The sequence below is a fragment of the Schistocerca serialis genome, chromosome 5 (assembly GCF_023864345.2).
Source record: "Schistocerca serialis cubense isolate TAMUIC-IGC-003099 chromosome 5, iqSchSeri2.2, whole genome shotgun sequence".
NCBI classification, from domain to species: Eukaryota; Metazoa; Arthropoda; class Insecta; order Orthoptera; family Acrididae; genus Schistocerca; species Schistocerca serialis.
This window is the reverse complement of record NC_064642.1, coordinates 551,727,680-551,746,152: the sequence shown is the minus strand read 5'-3', so window position 1 is coordinate 551,746,152 and position 18,473 is coordinate 551,727,680. Positions and strand designations below refer to the sequence as shown.

The following is an 18,473-nucleotide window of genomic DNA, read 5'->3' as shown; positions in this document are numbered from 1 at the left end:
ACATGTCTCCAGGTTCTGTTTACAGCATCATGATGGTTGCATCCATGTTTGGCAACATCGCGGTGAACGCACGTTGGAAGCGTGTATTCGTCATCGCCGTACTGGTGTATCACCCGGCTTGATGGTTTGGGGTACCACTAGTTACACGTCTCGGTCACCTCTTGTTCGCATTGATGGCACTTTGAACAGTGGACGTTGCTTTTCAGATGTGTTACGACCCGTGGCTCTACCGTTCATTCGATCCCTGTGAAACCCTACATTTCAGCAGGATAATGCACAATCGCATGCTGCAGGTCCTGTACAGGCCTTTCTGGATACAGAAAATGTTTGACTGCTGCCCTGGCCAGCACATTCTCCAGACCTCTCACCAATTGAAAACGTCTGGTCAATGGTGGCAGAGCAACTGGCTCATCACAATATGCCACGCACTACTCTTGATGAACTGTGGTATCGTGTTGAAGCTGCATGGGCAGCTGTACCTGTACACGCCATCCAAGCTCTGTTTGACTCAATGCCCAGGTGTATCAAGGCCGTTATTACGGCCAGAGGTGATTGTTCTGGGTACTGATTTCTCAGGAGCTACGCACCCAAATTGCGTGAAAATGTAATCACATGTCAGTTCTAGTATAATATATTTGTCCAATGAATACCTGTTTATTATCTGCATTTCTTCTTGGTGTAGCAATTTTAATGGTCAGTGGTGTATTTATAAGAAATTTATTCAATAACTCACTGCCAATATTAATTGTAATATGATGGCAACATCATATATTTTATTCTAATGGATAAAACTATTTAATTCATGTGCAGCCTACCTTTGAAAATTGCTCAAGCACATTAGTGATGTGGCTAGTATATGGACAAGCAGAAGTATCGAGGGCATCCCACTGCCCATCAATGGTGCAGTTGTGGTGTGCTTGCTGAGGTCCACTTCCATGGCCCTTGATCTGCTCTCCCTGACAGTCTACTACTACTGTATGACCCACAACAGTTTTGGGCCATATGTACACCCCTTTGTTGTTAGATGTTACTGAGAAAAGAGAAAACATAGTCCACTGATAGACATCAAAAGTAATTCAGAACTTAAAGAAAATTTGTTATTCTTTAGCATAAGAATCACTATGCTAAACATTTTTGACAAATTACAACAAATATATGAACCAAGGCTTAAAATCAGCTCCATGATCTGTGATGGCCATTACAGCCCATATTCCAACAGTCTTATCTGTGACGTGATTTTTTTCAGACAAACGAGCCTCAATTTCACAACTGCTGGAATTTTGCAATTGTTCAGGAAAGGTATGTCCACAATTTATATTCATTTGGATACTTATAATCTTCCAGCTCTATGGAGCTGAGCTGTAAGAAACTAAACCAAAACTGTGAATGAGAAAATTAAACACATTAATTTTATAAAATACTTACGGAATAGTTCATAACTTTTCACACATAAGATAAGCTTGTAGCCAACTCTAAATCAATATGGAAAGAACTAGCAGCTCTAAATTAGATGGCAAAGTACAGAGCACAACCATACAAGAACAGAATTGTAATACTGCCAGACTACCTCCAAAAGGGCTACATAGTTGCTGCAGACTACAGCTGTAAAATGTAATGAAATCTACACTGGAGACCACTGAGACTGAGTAAAGCTGTGCAAAGGATCAGTGTTCTAACAAGGTAATGGACTTGCTGAAAGTAGTCATATTTCTTAAAATATGAAGGGAAAAAATAGACTGGTCTGAAACTCTGAGGCAATTGAGCAAGTAGTTTTTGTATGTACAGGAGAGTTATAATTAAAATTTCAGTACATGAGAGAGCCTGAAAGAAAAATGAGTGATTGTAGGGCAATGAAACTTTGTGGAAACATTTGCAAGAACCAGTGAAAGAAAAATAACTAACCATTGAAAGAAGCACATTTTAATTTTCATATTAATGGATAACATTTGTTAATTGCATAGCATGTTTATGCTCCAGTTAGGAGTATTGCTCAGTGTGATGACCACCCACAGCCACGACAACCTAGAACTGGACTAGAGATATCGTTCCACAATTGTTCGCAGCACTTTTCAAACAGTGGACCGTGGAGTGATGAGCTGCTGTGACACAGCACATGTACTGCTTGAAGACTGCATGCTGCATCCAGCACTCTCAATATGGCAATAGTAACTTCTTCAACGATTTTTGGTGTAATTAGCCGTCAGCCTCTCCCAGGAGCAGTTCTCAAGTCACCAATTATTTCAAACTTTTGAATCACATTCTCCAACACCGATGTGAAAAGAGGACTTTTCTGTGTTCCTTTAATGTGTCGATAATACTAGTGAGCAGCAGCAGCAATATTATTGTTGTTTTTATAAAACAGCTTTACACGCAAATCATGCAGTCTGAACATCATTCCTATGAAGTTGCATATGCACACAGTAAATAGTCTTCCATCTACATGTCTCAAGTAATGAAAGTTTAATTATAACCCCCTTCTACATCCTTTTGTCATTCTTCATAACAATATTTTTTTGAACTTTGAGAACAATACTTATTTCTACAATGACTGCATAACATATCCAACTCCACTGCTGGTCATGATTTTAGTACTCCCATTGCTTATGAACTATTTGTTACCTGAAAGCTCATTACACTAGACAAGAGCACAAAACATGTATGGTGCACGTCTGGAGGGGACAAGAGTCAAAATATGACTAAACACTAAAATTTAAAGAGCAGATGTTTTGTCTCTTCAAATTAATTGAGATAAAAGTTATTACGAAACAGCAATGCTTCGTAACTAGAGGTTTCTGACAATTTAACGGCATCTGTCTGCATTGAAACTGGCCCCCTTCTGCGAATGATCCACCTATGAAACAAACACATCCACAAAACAATTGATCCTTTTATTTATTTCTTTTTAATGAATAGTCAATTTCTGTGCTCTTAAAGAGTAACTTTCTAGTACGTACTACACTTCATACACTGACATTTCTTTATTAATTGCTGTAAGCTGAATGATACAGTAGGACATCACTTTTCACTTCAGGACATTTTTGTCACCTATGGCCCTTAGAAATCAAGTGTATCGCACAAATGGAATAAACTTTTTAGAAGCCAACATATTTTATTTTGATGGTGACTTTGTATGTGTGCATGGGGATAGAGGGCGGAGATACCAAGTAATATACTAGCATGGAGAAAAATCTACACTAGAAAATGCTTCAATTATTGATAGTAGTATACATATGTGATAGCATCTAGCTTTTTTCCTACTTCTATCTAAACTAACTGGAAAAAGACATTCTCAATTCCCAATTCATAAACAGCTTTTGCTTTTTCTCACACAGTTATGTGGCTATTATCTACCACTCGGCATATTTATTTGCAAGTGTATTCAAGATTTTATCCCTCCCTAGCAAGGTTTTGAAAATTGATATTCCCAACATTTAGTTAACATTGAAGACACCTGCAGTGTTGGGTAGGAGGGTTTGCGTGCTTTGAGGATGCTGAGGGCTACGCTGGCGGTAGCACCAACTTGTACAGGCCTTGGCAGAGGAGCCAGGCAAAGTGTGATCCACTTCAGATGGCAAGGAGGGCTCAAAAAGTGCAGGGAAGCCAAGCTTTCTGGGGGAGAAAACCCTAAATATTTAAAGTTCTTCATCATGGGGCTGGGAGTGGGACCAATAACCCCACACTGGAATGAGTCATATTATGCACCCACAACCAGAGCCTTCGATAATTAACATACACGATATGGCTTCAGCAAAGGAAAAGGACAAAAGATTTGGCAATAATAACCTGTAATATACAAACAATGTTGAAAACAAAACAAAAAATGAAAGAAACCGTTGAACAGTTCATGAAATTTAAGTACATATTGTGACACTATAAGAAGTGAGATGGCAAGGGCAAGGAAAGATACTCGTAGATATGTTCTAGTATTTTCTGCTGTATAGTGGAGCGAAAAGAAGAAAAGGTTAATCTGGAGTAGGATTTATAACAACAAAAGGGGTTAAGACAAGCCCTTAGGAATTTGAACTTAGGCTTAGGACAAAAGGTAAATTCAGGAATATAATGATAACACAGCATATGCACCAACACAGGAAGCATGGGAAGGAATAAAAGAACGGTTTTTTGAAGACCTTGAAAGTACATGTAGTGAAGTACACAACTACAATCTACTGCTAGTTTGACGAGACTTTAACGCAAAGGTTGGAGCTTTGCAATCTCAGTTTGCTCTTATTAATAATTTACCACACAAGAAAGAGTACCTGTTTTAGACATGGAATAATACATCTTAGAACATGGAGATTAAGTTTAAGTTAAGTAGTTAATCAAACAGACCATGTGTTATAAAAAGCACGATTTACCTTGTCAGCCGTAGATGTATGAGCTGCAGTGATTCAGAGCACTATGTGGCAAAAGTCATAGCAAGAGAAAAATTAGCTAAGTTAGCTGGAATACAGAAAACTGTAATGGAAAAAAGCAAATTGGACTATAGAAAAACTGAATATACTGAAACTGTAAAGATGCATTAAACAAAAATTGAAGATGTTCTGACAGCATGTGAGGAAACAAGATAAAAAAGAGATGAAAGGGGCAGTGAAACAGGCAGCAGAAGAAACAACTGGGACAAGAGGACAGGAAAGAAATAAATGGTTTGGTGACAAATGTAGACTAGCAACAGAACATAAAAATGCAGGAAGACTGAGAATGCTACAGAAAGAACCAAGAAGAAATGTGAAAGAATTATGGCCTAATGCTCATAGGATATATAAGAAAAAGGAATGGCTGAAACAAAAATTTCAAGGCACAGAAAAACGAAAGGAACAGAATGAAACAAGAAAATGTTATCATGCCATAAGAAGGACGAAGAAAAATTTTTCAACCAAACCAAATGCATGTAAAAATAAAATGGCAAGATAATCATAGATGAATAAAATATATTGCAAAAACGGGCAGAATATTTTGAAGATATGCTCGATACCATCTCAGACCATATATCAATATAAACTAAAAAACTGCTGTGCACCTGGTGAAGATGGGGTGGTGTCGGTAACATATGGGAAAATGAAAGTGAGCCAGAGGATTGGAAAACTGGAATAATATGTCCTGTATATAAGAAAGGAGAAAAATTAGTGCATTAGAATTATAGAGGCATAATTTCACTGAATACAACATATAAGATATTTTCAGAGATACTGACTGAAAGGATAAAAATGTGTGCTGAAAACATTCTCAAAGAATACCAGTCACATAAAGGTACTTTAGACCAGTTGTTTGTTATTAGACAGATAAAGGAAGTATTTTATGAATAGGACATAGAGCTCCACTTCCCATTTGTTGATTTTAAAAAAGCTTTTGATAGTGTCAACAGGTCAGCATTGCATAAAGCGTTGTAAGAATTGGACATCTGTGACAAGCTAAGATGGTTAGTTGAGTTAACAATGAAGGACACAGAGGCAAATGTAAAAATGAATAACAAAATAACCAAGAGATTTAACTTTAAGGGTAGAGTGAAACAGAGTGATGGTTTCTTTGCCATCTTGTTTCACTTGGCACTGCACAGCCTGATACAAAAAGTAGACAAGAGAGGTATAATAATGATGGAATTCAGTCAGATACATGCATATGAATATGCAGATGATATTGCAATTGTGGTAAGAGATGTAAACACCCTTAAACAAATGTACAAAATAATGGAAGCAGAAAGAGTAAAAACTGGACTTACTGTAAAGCAAGACATAATATGTGGTAATCTCCAATTCTAAGATTAGAAGGACGCCACAGAATCTGAAGACCTCTAATAAATGTTTTAAAGAAGACAGCTGCTTCCATTATCTACATGTCTTTTTAATCAGTGATAGTAATATGAAACAATGTATCAGAGAAAGGATAAAAGAAGGAAATAGAGCATATTATCCAACCTTACAGGTATCTAAGAGTACTCTACAAGAATAACCAGGTTAGAGAGTTGTAAAAATAGTTGTCACAAATTGGTCAGAAATGTGGACAATGGCAGAAGGGGATATAAAAAACCTAAGGACTCTTGGAAGAAAACTCCTGCAAAAAATTTATGGGCCTATGAGAGAGGCAGAGGGTTAGAGAGTAGAGGCAGAGGGTTAGAGAGTAAGATACAACCATGAAATATAACAGGTTAATGCGAAAGACATAGAAAAATTTATTTAATCTCAAAGAATACACCAGTTAGAACATATGGAGCGCATGGCGGATCACAGGATGCCCACACAAATAATGAAAGGCAGGTTGTATTCAACCAGAAGGAAAGGTCTACCAAAATTGTCATCAAGGGCTGTAGTGTGAAAGAAGATGATGATGATGATTTAGGTTAACACATAATAGGCCAGTATTTTACAGCAGTCATTAAAGTCATTTTATCTGTGCCTGGCAGTGGCCATGCATCAGATTGATGCCTATGGCTGTTTCGTAAATCAATAAATCTAGGAAACCCCTTCCAACCATCCAAACTCACTCTCCCTCTCTGTATTACTTATGTGAGCATTGTCCCTCCAACACATTCTTCAGTTCAGTAATTCACCTGGCATCAATCTCCACAAGTACCTTCATCTATTACTGCCCCTTTTATCCATTCCTTCCTCTCACCCAGGATTTATTCCTCACCAACTTCATAATGAGTTCCTCAGTATAATTTGATTCATTGGTATGCTCTTTGCTCACCCTCTCCCTTTATTCTATCCTGCATTCTCCCTCCCTCCACCATGAATTCCAGCCTCATATATCACCACATGCAAGAAACTACCTTACCTGCACCAGGACAAGCTCTCTCAAGTTGCATACTCTTATCCTTGTTTCTTTCTAAACATCATTCTCCTAGTGCTTGTCCAACCCTTTCCTTTCTTTTCTTCTGCTTTCCGCTTTCCTTCCTTTCTTCCCTATGCTCCTTACTGACCCACCTGTCACAAATCCTAACTGAAGATGAAAGAAATTTTATACCAATCTACTTCTCAAGCTTCCACAGAACACTGTCTGGTTATCTCTGTGTATGTATTCCACTGTTTGTATTTCAATCAGCATTATACAATTATGTGAACAGCACTCATGACGGAGTAAGTGGCATTTCCCAAAAGAGTGCTACACCTGCTGTACACACATACTAAGAAACAGTTTCTTGTCTCTCAGTAGTAGATTTACAAGGATTTTGTTTATGTGCATTTCTTGTGTTATTATATTAGTTATCAACATCAGTTAATACTATTTATATACTTAGTGATAGTGTTATGACTCGCTAATATCATGCCCTGAAATGAGATCCACTATGTCTGACATTTTGCCCATCCCTCTAGACTGACTTTTTAGCTACTCCCACTCCACCTGCAAAAATCTCTGCAATATCCTGGTCAGACTCTATGCGCCTTCTGCATCCATTTCCCTATCCTACAGCTCCTACTACTGAGACCTTCCCCGCTGTAAAGCTTGCCCTATGCACCCTCCTAACACCACCTATACTAGCCCTGAACTGGCAAAACATATACTTTCATAGGTATAACCATCTGTGAAATCACACGTCGTGTACCAGCTGTTATGTAAACACTATTTGGCCTTCTACATTGGTATGACTACTGCCCAGTTATTAATTATGATTAACGGGCAAAGACAGTGGGTGTATATTGGCAACACACAATATCCTGTTGCCCCATGCTCACAATATCCCATTGTTCCATGCTTTACAACATGACAGTCGTGACCTCGGTGCCTATTTCACCACACAGGCAATCTGGATTCTAACCCCTGAAACCAATTTCTCAGAACTATGCAGGTGGGAACCAGCATTACAACATGCCCTTGGTTCTTACCACCCACCTGGTCTTAATTTACATTACTTTCTTCAGTCTTAACATTTCCTTTCAGTAACTATTCTTTTATTTTCACACCCTTTCAGTCTTTTAAGTTTTCCAATCTTTTATTTTATGACCTGTCTATTCTCTCCCCTTCCACCCTCACGGGTCTACCACGTGTAACACACTTAGGTTTTCACTCTTATTAACTTTTGCACAATGTTTTGTCAGCAATCTTTGCCTTGATTATTAATCTATCTTCCACCTTTAAGTTTTCAAATCTTGTTCAGTGCAAATCCCCAACAAACGGTCTTCCCCTCTCATCCTGTCCGATAAGTCTCCCCTGACTCAGATTCTGGGAGACTTTTGGGTAACTCTCCTCATTTCCTAAACACTGTCTCCTTCCCGTTCACTCATTCTGCCTGAAGAAGGAGCTACTGGCACCAAAAGCTTGCACATTTTCTTAAATTTTGTGTGTTTTCTCCTGCCGCCACCAGGTGAGTGGATTTCTTATCTATTCAATTATACTATATATATTTAGTGAGATACTTAGTTATTTAGAAATGATGCACACACATACTACATTGCATGAAATTGCGCACAGTATAATCAGAAGGTATTTGTAGAGTAAAGACCATCTGGTAATCTAAAAGAAGAAGAGAAGGGATTATAGTGTCTGTACTTAACAGATGGCACAAATGGACTGTTAAATAATGTACTGAGTCCCAATCAGAGAGCTGGAATCCATACAAAAATTATCCTTGCCACAACAGTACGCATTGGAAACAAATGTCAAAATAAGCTATATGGTTAACTGTAATCATCATGGAAGAATGCTACGAATTTGTGCAGGCAATATGCCATTATAGACAGTTTCAACAAGTCTGATCATTTGACAAATGCTGGAGGAATTTTACAAGAATCAAGAAATAATGCCAACATTGAACAAATTACACGGTGAGGCAAACGTCTGGATACACCCCTATAAAACTTCAACGATGTGAGAAATCATAATGGCATCTAGCATGGGATGTCTGTAGATGGGCGCGCAACATACAGGAGCGACAGCAAAGGTGGCAGCCATCTTGAAATCTGCCATGTTGCATCTGGGTTGGTTTGGGTTGGGTTGGTTGGTTGGTGATTTGGGGGAGAGAACCAAACAGTGAGGTCATTGGTTTTGGGTAGGAAGAGGTCATGAAGCATATCATTTTGAACTACCTCTTTCTCAGAAATACACACGTGAAATCTGTCTTAACTTTATTTGTGTAGTAGTTATGGCCTGTTAAAGTTTGAAATTACAAGGAGGTGATCAATTCTGTTAATTATTGCAGGTGATCCACAATGTCACTTAAACAGCAGAAACACATCAAAATTGTGTTGATAAGTCGCAGACGAAGTACCAGAGGTATTGCTGCTGGCTTCAATGCCTGGCATCCTAAGAGAAATGACATTTCATATATGACAGTATTCAGATTATTGGACAACTTTTGCGCAGCGGGTTCTGTGGTGGACAAGCCAAACAATGGACATCCAAGAACAGCCACCGACGAGAAGACTGCAACAGCAATTGTAGCATCATCTATAAAAAGTCTACATCACAGCACATGGTGGTTATGAGCAATATCCGGTGTCAATCAGTGCTTAATCCTGCATGTGTTGCACACACACAAATGGCACCCATACCATTACAGTTGCAACATTATATCTTGGAGGATGACCCTGATCAGTGGGTCCAGTTTGCAGAATGGGCTCTGGATCAGGGTAACAGGAATCCAAACTTCATACAAGAGGTGTTATTCAGTGCTCAAGCTAATTTTTAAGTGCAAGGAAAAGTAAACAAACAGAATCATCGCTACCGGTCAGATGCAAGCCCCTTGTGAATGGATCCCTGTATGATGCCACTTACAAAAAAGTGATGGTTTGGTGTGAGACTGGGACAAAAGAATCGTGGGTCCAGTGTTTATTGATGGAACCTTGAATGGGGAGAGGTATTCACGATTATGTGCTTCCTAAACTGTTGAATCTGCAGGGCGATTTACCAACCTTCTTACAAAAACACAGTGCACTTCTCCACTATTCTACAGATTTCAGACATTTTCTGGATAAACAGTTTGGAGGTCACTGAATAGGCAGGAGGGGTACTACCAAATAGCCACCATGGTTCCCTGATATTACATCTCTTGACTTTTATCTGTGGGGACATTTGAAACCATTTATGCTTAATGCCAACTCTGACAAGTGTCCTGAACTTTAATTCCTACGCAAATAAAGATATCTTACAACAGATTTCACATGCGTATTAATGAGAAAGAGGCAGAACAAAATGATGTGCACATGACACCATTCCCATTTTAAATACGTAACCCAACCCAAGATGGTGGATTTCAAGATGGCTGCTGCTGTCGCCACACCTCCTATATGTTGCCCGCCCCCCTCACAGACACCTCATACAAAATGCCAATATGAGTCCTCACACCATTCGACTTTTATAGGAGTGTATCCAGACTCTTGGCTCATTCTGTATTATATTAAAGCTTTTCTGGTTAGGACTGTCATTAAGCAACTGAATAAAGTCAATAATGTTTTGCCTGGTATGTTTTGTCTCAATTTATTAAGGCATCAGCAGTGGCTGTATGTATTGATATTGTTCTATATGTGCTCTTGGTGACGTATTTGTTCTGCCTATAGTACTAAACACAAGTTTCAGCGCAGGATACAAATTGCACACACACTCTTCCACCATATTAACAATGATGCTGTGTGCAACATGACTAATAAGACCTGACATGTGACTTACAGTGAGATACAGGCATCTATGAGCATATCAATGACTGCTGTACTTTAGACTTAATTTAGCTGAGAAAGATCTATTCTTTGTCGATTTCATACACACTGACCAAAGCTCCAAAACATGGTAGCGTCAATCGATGTGAGAAAATGCTAGAAAGCTTGACCCAGGAAATGCAAAATCTATATAAAACAACATAACAGGAGAAGAAACTTGTAAATATTCATATAAGCTGAAAACTAAGTAGCTGTCAGCTGGTGATTAGTATTGTACATGAAGCACTTCCAAGAAAATGATCGCTTGTTACTTTGGTTACAGTGGACGTGTCATGTACATTGCTTTGAAAGATTAAAGAATAGCTAATGCTGAATGGTATATAACAGTTTGTTTGCCACAACTCATCAATGAAATCAGGAAAAGTAACAAAGAAGATGACTCAGTCTTCATCATGACAATATCAGGTGGCACATCAAAAAATAGGCTATTTTGCAGAGAAAAAAATCTAATTATTGTCTAATTGAAAATATTCACCTGATTTATTCTGTAATAAATTACTTTTGTTCCATTATGCCAAACATAAAATTTGTGGACAGCAATTTTCATCACAATTTTATGAAGCACCAAAAGCAGAGACACACAAATTTGTTTTCATCATTGGTTTGGACACATTAAAATGTTCATTAATTCTGAAGCCAAATATTTTAAGGAAGAATAAAATTATTTGTACAAAAGATGTTCACTTTCCACTGTTGTTAAGTAAAAGCTTAAAGTGTAGCCCTCACAGCAAAGACGCAAATGAAGATGCAGTCATCAAGGCCCAGCAGAAATCCTTGGATAAAGCATGAACATTAGATTTAATTAATAAAAAGAGAAAATATAAAACTGCAGTGAATGACACATGCAAAAGTGATCACAGACATCTAAGAAGAGTCTGACAGTAGTACAAAATGTGAATGCAGGAACAGCCAGAAGAAAAATCCAAATCTGTAGAAGCATACATCAATAAGGAAACGCTAAATGTCAATTTTTAGGAAAATTAAAGACATCTTTGGAGAAAAGGGAAGCAACTGTATGCAAATCGATAGTTCAGAATGCAAGCTGGTACTAAGCAAAGAACAAAAGCTTGAAACTGGAAGGAACATATAGAAGGGTTAAATAAAGGAACGGCAGCTGAAGACAATACTATGTAAAGGAAAGTGGATGAGGATGAAGTTGAGATGGGGGGAGGCAGGAGCAATACTGTGAGAAGAAATTTGCAGTGCACTGAAAGATCTAAGTTGAAACAAGACAACTGGAGTAGGTGACATTTCCTCAGAATTAACAAAGGTCCATGGGAGAATCAACCATGAAATTCCATTTGATGCATTGGATATATGACAGACAAAATGCTTCAAGGAGAATGCAATAATCCCAGTACCAAAGAAAGCAGGTGCTGACAGGTATGAGAATTACTGATTCATCAGTTTAATAAGCTATGGTTGCAAAATAATGACACCAATTATTTACAGAAGAATGGGAAAACTGAAAGAAACTGATCTCAGGGTGGACCAAGAAGGCTGAAGAAAAACAAAGCTATATTTTTATACTGATATGCACATAAGATGGTGGGGTGATGTGCCTTGGTAAGGATCAATGTACCACATGACACTCAGCTAATACCATCATTCTGGCACTTCTGTCTGTAGTGTGTGATGTAGAACTTTTAGCATTCAATTTCATGTTAGTTTAGGTATGTTGAGGATACTTAGAACTGTAATGTTCATTATGGGTGGCATAATGCATACATGACAAGTATTGAGTGAAGTGGAAACAGCAATGGATTTCCAAGCATACAAATGTTTGCAGGGAAAGTCAGAAGCACAAGCAGTGATCCAGAGTGACATTCATCCCTGTCATAGCTCCAATTACGAGAGCAGACAATGGATGGAATACGCAGGTGTGGAACATGGACAGAGAGCCCTTCTTAGTTACAGATCACTATAAAATTATTTGCAGAGCTGAACAATGCTTTTCTCTATGTTGACTGAAGAACAAACTTCGAAATCTGAAGTTATCAGGTATCACATACAGGGTGCAAAAATTAATCTAACACTTATTCAGAAACCTGACACAAAGAAGAAAGGAAAGATTCTCAAAATTTCTAAGTGAAATGATGGATGCCAATAAACTGCTGCCACAATATTTCTGTGCATTGTCTTCTGGCCACTTTCAGGCATAAACTGGCAAAAGAGCACCGAAATGAGTCGTTTAAAGCCAAGCTGGTGCATAAGAGGTGTGACCAGTTGTCACTGTGCATGCGTTGCTACTGTGAATGCGCATGTGCTGCAAGTCTGTGTGGTGCAAGCTCACCATATCACTATAAGACTGATCATCTTCATATGACAAAATTGCAGAATGATGCCACTTATGCAGGGTGCAAAGTTTTATTTTTATAACAGGATTCCATGCATTATCTAACTCAAAACAACAGTCCTGATTGATAATGACCTCAGACAGTGATATTTCCCATGATTTGTTGATAACATAGTTCCAAAAGTTTCACAAGAAAGGAATGATTTGAGGTTTGCTGTTGATGTTATGATTCTGACACAGACAGTGAAGTACTTGGGAGGTCAGCTGAATGGCATGAATATTGAATTTGAAAGAGGTTATAAAGTGAACATCAACAAAAGTAAAACAAATGTTCTCAAATTAAGTCGTGATGTTGACAGAATAAGATTAGGGCAGTGGTTTTCAAATTTTTTGGGTCATGGCTCCCTTGACCTGAACACGAACACCGCAACTCCTTTCACACAAGACATCCAACTGGAAGTGTGAGGTAAATAAATAAAGTTTTAAAAACATTAACATCAATAGTCATTTCTATATTAACTATTGACATTGCACATTTCAACCAACCTTTAATGTTATTATGTCTTTTTCTTGGAACAAAAACAATGGGAGAATGAGCTTGCTGCTTCATCATCATCATCATCATCATCATCATCATCATCATCATCAATTTTTCAAATGTCGCCACAAGATCGGAAACTGTGGCTTGCATCTCCTTCTCTACATTAATTAACCATCAATATTTTGTGTTATTGACTGCCAATGCTTGAAAACCTATCTCATAAACAGGATGTTGCAAAAGGTATTAAAATTTGTACATCCTTGTTACCTACTTAGGGTCACTCCTGCTTCATCAACCTCCAAACTCAAGCAATGATGAGGAAATGAAGTTTGATTTCTATGTGTAGCCTGAAGAAATATCAATAACTAGGTCTTTCCTTCAGCAGTAAGTATTGATGGAAGTTCTGTACTGAAAGAATCTTTGATCCACTGGCCCAGTTGTACTGATTAACTTCTGGAAAGTACTTCAAAAAGGCATCAGTGAATTCAGTTAAATGACCCAGAAACACAAACTTCAATTCTTCAATCAACTGAAAGCCACTGTCTTCTAGAACAATATAAAGAGCAGGGAAAAACATGATGTACATCTTTATCATCCAACTTTTTCTTCCGCAATACTAGTCTGCCATGTACAACGCTGCCAAGGTAACAACACTTATTTGCTGGCCCACTACTAGTGCACAGGTTGTTCCTTTTCTCATAAAGCAAATAAACCAAATTATTACTCTTATCTAACCACTGTGACACTCCTACTGCAATGCTGTGATGCCCCTTGGAGTTGGGACACAGTTTGACAACTCCTGGATTAGGAAATGGGCTACTAAAATTGGTAGACAAGTTTTACTATTTGAGCAACCAAACTGAAAAAATAGAAGTACAGATAACAAATATGCAGCTGGCAACTGCAAGAATCGCTTTTATGTAAAAGAAAAATTTGTTAACATCAAATATAAATTTATATATTATAAAGTATTTCTTGAGAATATTTGTCTGGGGTAGCCTTATATGGATGTAAAATGTGAACAAAAAACAGGATAGACCAGAGGAAAATAGAAGCTTTTGATATTTCGTGATACAAAAGAATGCTGAACATCAGATGGGTAAATAGGATAACTAATGGAAAGATACTGAACTGAATCAAGGAGAAAGGCAATTTATGGCACAATTTTACTAATATAAAGATCAGGTCGATAGACACGTTTTGAAGCATCAAGGAGTAGTTAATGTGGTAGAGGAAATTGTGAAAATTACACTAAGCAAGTTCAAATGGATGCTGTAATTACGCAGATATGAAGAGACTTGCAAATGACATACCAGCCTGGCAGACTTCAATAAAACAGTCTGCAGATCAAAGTCATTTGATTCAAATATTTCAGTTTTATATTTTTATAATAATAACTCATTTCACTGCTGTCACCACTTTTTCTCCCACTTCCACTTACCGTAAGCTCTTCCCTTTATCTTCCCCAACTCATATTCCCTTTGATAACTTCTTTCATTTGTACCATCCAATTATTTCACATTTTGTATAACTTTTTTATTACATGTTGTTGTTGTTGTGGTCTTCAGTCCTGAGACTGGTTTGATGCAGCTCTCCATGCTACTCTATCCTGTGCAAGCTTTTTCATCTCCCAGTACCTACTGCAACCTACATCCTTCTGAATCTGCTTAGTGTATTCATCTCTTGGTCTCCCTCTACGATTTTTACCCTCCACGCTGCCCTCCAATACTAAATTGGTGATCCCTTGATGCCTCAGAACATGTCCTACCAACCGATCCCTTCTTCTGGTCAAGTTGTGCCACAAACTTCTCTTCTCCCCAATCCTATTCAGTACTTCCTCATTAGTTATGTGATCTACCCATCTAATCTTCAGCATTCTTCAGCACATACATTCATACATTTCAAAAATTTCCATAGCCCTGAGAGACAAAATTCTGGTATACACATGTGTTATAGACAATACATTTACAATTTCCCTTATCTCTAATGACATTATTGCTGATAATATGTTAAAAAGTCCAATCTGTTACTCTGATTTAGTAAACAACCTGTCAGAGTTAGGTACAGGCTATATTACTATGACTTTATTGTTAATTTGATACAATACTTTGAAACTGACCGTTAGCTGCAAGCTGTGTCACTGTAATTTTATTGTTGTTGATAAAAGGGTGATATCCCGACAACATGTGTTTCTTTCTACCACACTCTGACTACTCCATTCAACATTGTTTATTCAGAACTATTAATTAACAGATACATAAAAAATTATACAATACACAGCTGAATAATACATTTCAGAGCAAGCCTATCTACACTGAATATTTTCCAATTTCACTCAACTCATAAGCATGTTGGCATTTAGGGTCACAATTATGTATTTGGGATCGCTGTAAGAAATGACAGAGCATTAAAAAAAGACTGAAAAAGTAAAGTACCTGTCTGGGGGCAGTATTTAGTTTCTTTTGATATTACAATTAAAGTAATTGCTTGTGTCTGATTTCCTTGATCGGACACCAAAATGCAGTTCCATTGTCCACTATGTTCTTGAGACAGGTGTTGAATGTCAAGTGAGCTGAAAGAAAGGGAAAAATTTGAGCTGCAAATGTATTATAAAATTACAAACTAAGCATAAATTACAATGTAGTACTGTATTGGAGCTGACTATGTCTCTTAAAAATAGCCATAATGCCTGTGAAAAATGACTTTATTACTCAAATTGGTCACTTGATGCATTTCAGGTTTTTTTCCATCATCAGATAGCTAAAACGTAAGATGAGAACAAATTTGTACATAGAACATGCAAAAATATAACAGGCATTAACAAAGTACAAAATCCAATAAATGAAACCTGCTCAAGTGTACAGAGAGTCGCACAATAAAACCATTATTAGTTGTAAACTATGTGATCAAAAGTATCCGGACACCCCCAAAAACATATGTTTTTCATATTATGTGTATTGTGCTGCCATCTACCGCCAGGTACTCCTTATCAGCAACCTCAGTAGTCATTAGACATCGTGAGAGAGCAGGATGGGGTGCTCTACAGAATTCACAGATTTTGAACGTGGTCTGGTGATTGGGTGTCACTTATATCATTCGTCTGTATGCGAGACTTCCACATCCCTAAACATATCTAGGTCCACTGTTTCTGATGTGATAGTGTAGTGGATAAGTGAAGGGACACATACAGCACAAAAGCGTACAGGCTGACCTCATCTGTTGACTGACAGAGACCGCCGACAGTTGAAGAGGGACATAATATGTAATAGGCAGACATCTATACAGACCATCGCACAGGAATTCCAAAATGCATCAGGATCAACTGCAAGTACTTCGACAGTTAGGCATGAGGTGAGAAAACTTGGATTTTATGGTCGAGCGACTGCTCATAAGCCACACACCATGCCGGTAAATGCCAAATGACGCCTCCCTTGATAAACATTGAACGACTGAACAGTGGAAAAACGTTCTATGGAGTGACAAATCACGGTACACAATGTGGCAATCCTATGGCAGGGTGAGGGTATGGCGAATGCCCGGTGAATGGCATCTGCTAGCGTATGTAGTGCCACACTAAAATTCGGAGGCGGTGCTTTTATAGTGTGGTCGTGTTTTTCATGGAGGGGACTTGCACCCCTTGTTGTTTTTCGTGGCACTATCACAGCACACACATTGATGTTTTAAGCACCTTCTTGCTTCCCACTGTTGAAGAGCAATTCGGAGATGGTGACTGCATCTTTCAACATGATCGAGCACCTGTTCATAATGCACGGCCTGTGTGGAGTGCTTACATGACGATAACATCCCAGTGGACTAGTTTAATTAACCACAATGCAGGAAGACAGATTGCTACTTATCAAGAAAAAAAGACACATTAAGTCTGCAGGCAGGGACAATTAAAAGACACTTACATAAAGCTTTCGGCCATAGCTTCCATCAACAAAAGAGAAATATATGCCATTCATATACACATGCAAGAACACCTCATGCACACATGATTGCCAACTCTGGCAGCTTGGGCCAGAATGCAACTATCACGTGGGATGCAAGTAGCAATCTGGAGGAGGCAGTGAAACGGAAGGGTTACTACTGTAAGGGTGGGTGGAGAGGCAAATGCTGTCTGATGGAGTGTGCAGTGACTAGAATGCCAAGAGGTGCAGCATCACGAGATTGTGTGGCATGAAGATGGGGAATAAAGGAGATAGGAGCAGGGAAAGATGGATGGGTATATTGGCAGAGGGCGACAAACAAAGAGGCTGGGAGACAAGAATGGGGAGGAGATGATAGGACAGAGGGGCTGGAAACTGTTGGATAGAGTGTGGGGACAGTATGTTACCATAGGTTGAGACCAGGATAATTGCGGGAGTGGAGAACATGTTATAAGGATAACTCCCATCTGAACAGTTCAGAAAAGCTGATTGTGGAGGGGAGGATCCAGATGAGCTAGGTAGGGAAGCAGCCATTGGAATCAAGCATTTTATGCTCAGCTGAATGTTGTTCCACAGAGTAGTCTACTGTGTTCTTGGTCACAGATTGGTGGTGGCCGTTCATTCTGGTGGACAGTTGGTAAGTAGATATATCAATATAAAAAGCTGTGCAATGATTGCAGCAGAGCTGGTAAATGACATGATTGCTTTCACAGGGGGCTTGATCCCTCACGTGGAAGGATAAACCTGTGATAGGACTGGTATAGGAAGTGCTGAGCAGGATTGGGCAGGTCTTGCACATCAGGGTCTTCCATGGGGATATGATCCCAGAGGCAAGGTGTTGGGATTGGGAATGGCATAGGGATGGACTAGGTTATTGTGAAGGTTAGGTGGGCAATGGAACACCACTTTAGGAGGGGTTGGAAGGAGCATGGGCAGGATGTCCTCATTTCAGGGACATGACAGGTAATCAAAGCTCTGGCGAAAGATATGGTTCAGTTTTTCCAGTCCGGGCTGGTACTAGGTGACAAAGGGGGCACTCCTTTGTGGCTGGTTCCTGGAGG

At 38.7% G+C, this 18,473-nt stretch overlaps 1 protein-coding gene across 3 annotated transcripts in view; it reads right to left on the bottom strand.

Annotated features, from left to right (window-relative positions):
- The window catches only part of LOC126481023 (adhesion G protein-coupled receptor A3), a 195,824-nt gene that overhangs the window by 88,531 nt on the left and 88,820 nt on the right, over window positions 1-18,473 (bottom strand). For all 3 annotated transcript variants that reach the window (XM_050104484.1, XM_050104485.1, XM_050104486.1), the window contains 2 exons: window positions 15,919-16,055; window positions 816-1,030 (listed from right to left, as the gene is read on the bottom strand). In XM_050104484.1, coding sequence (XP_049960441.1) covers window positions 816-1,030; window positions 15,919-16,055 — 352 coding nt within the window. The remainder of the gene's footprint in view (window positions 1-815; window positions 1,031-15,918; window positions 16,056-18,473) is intronic.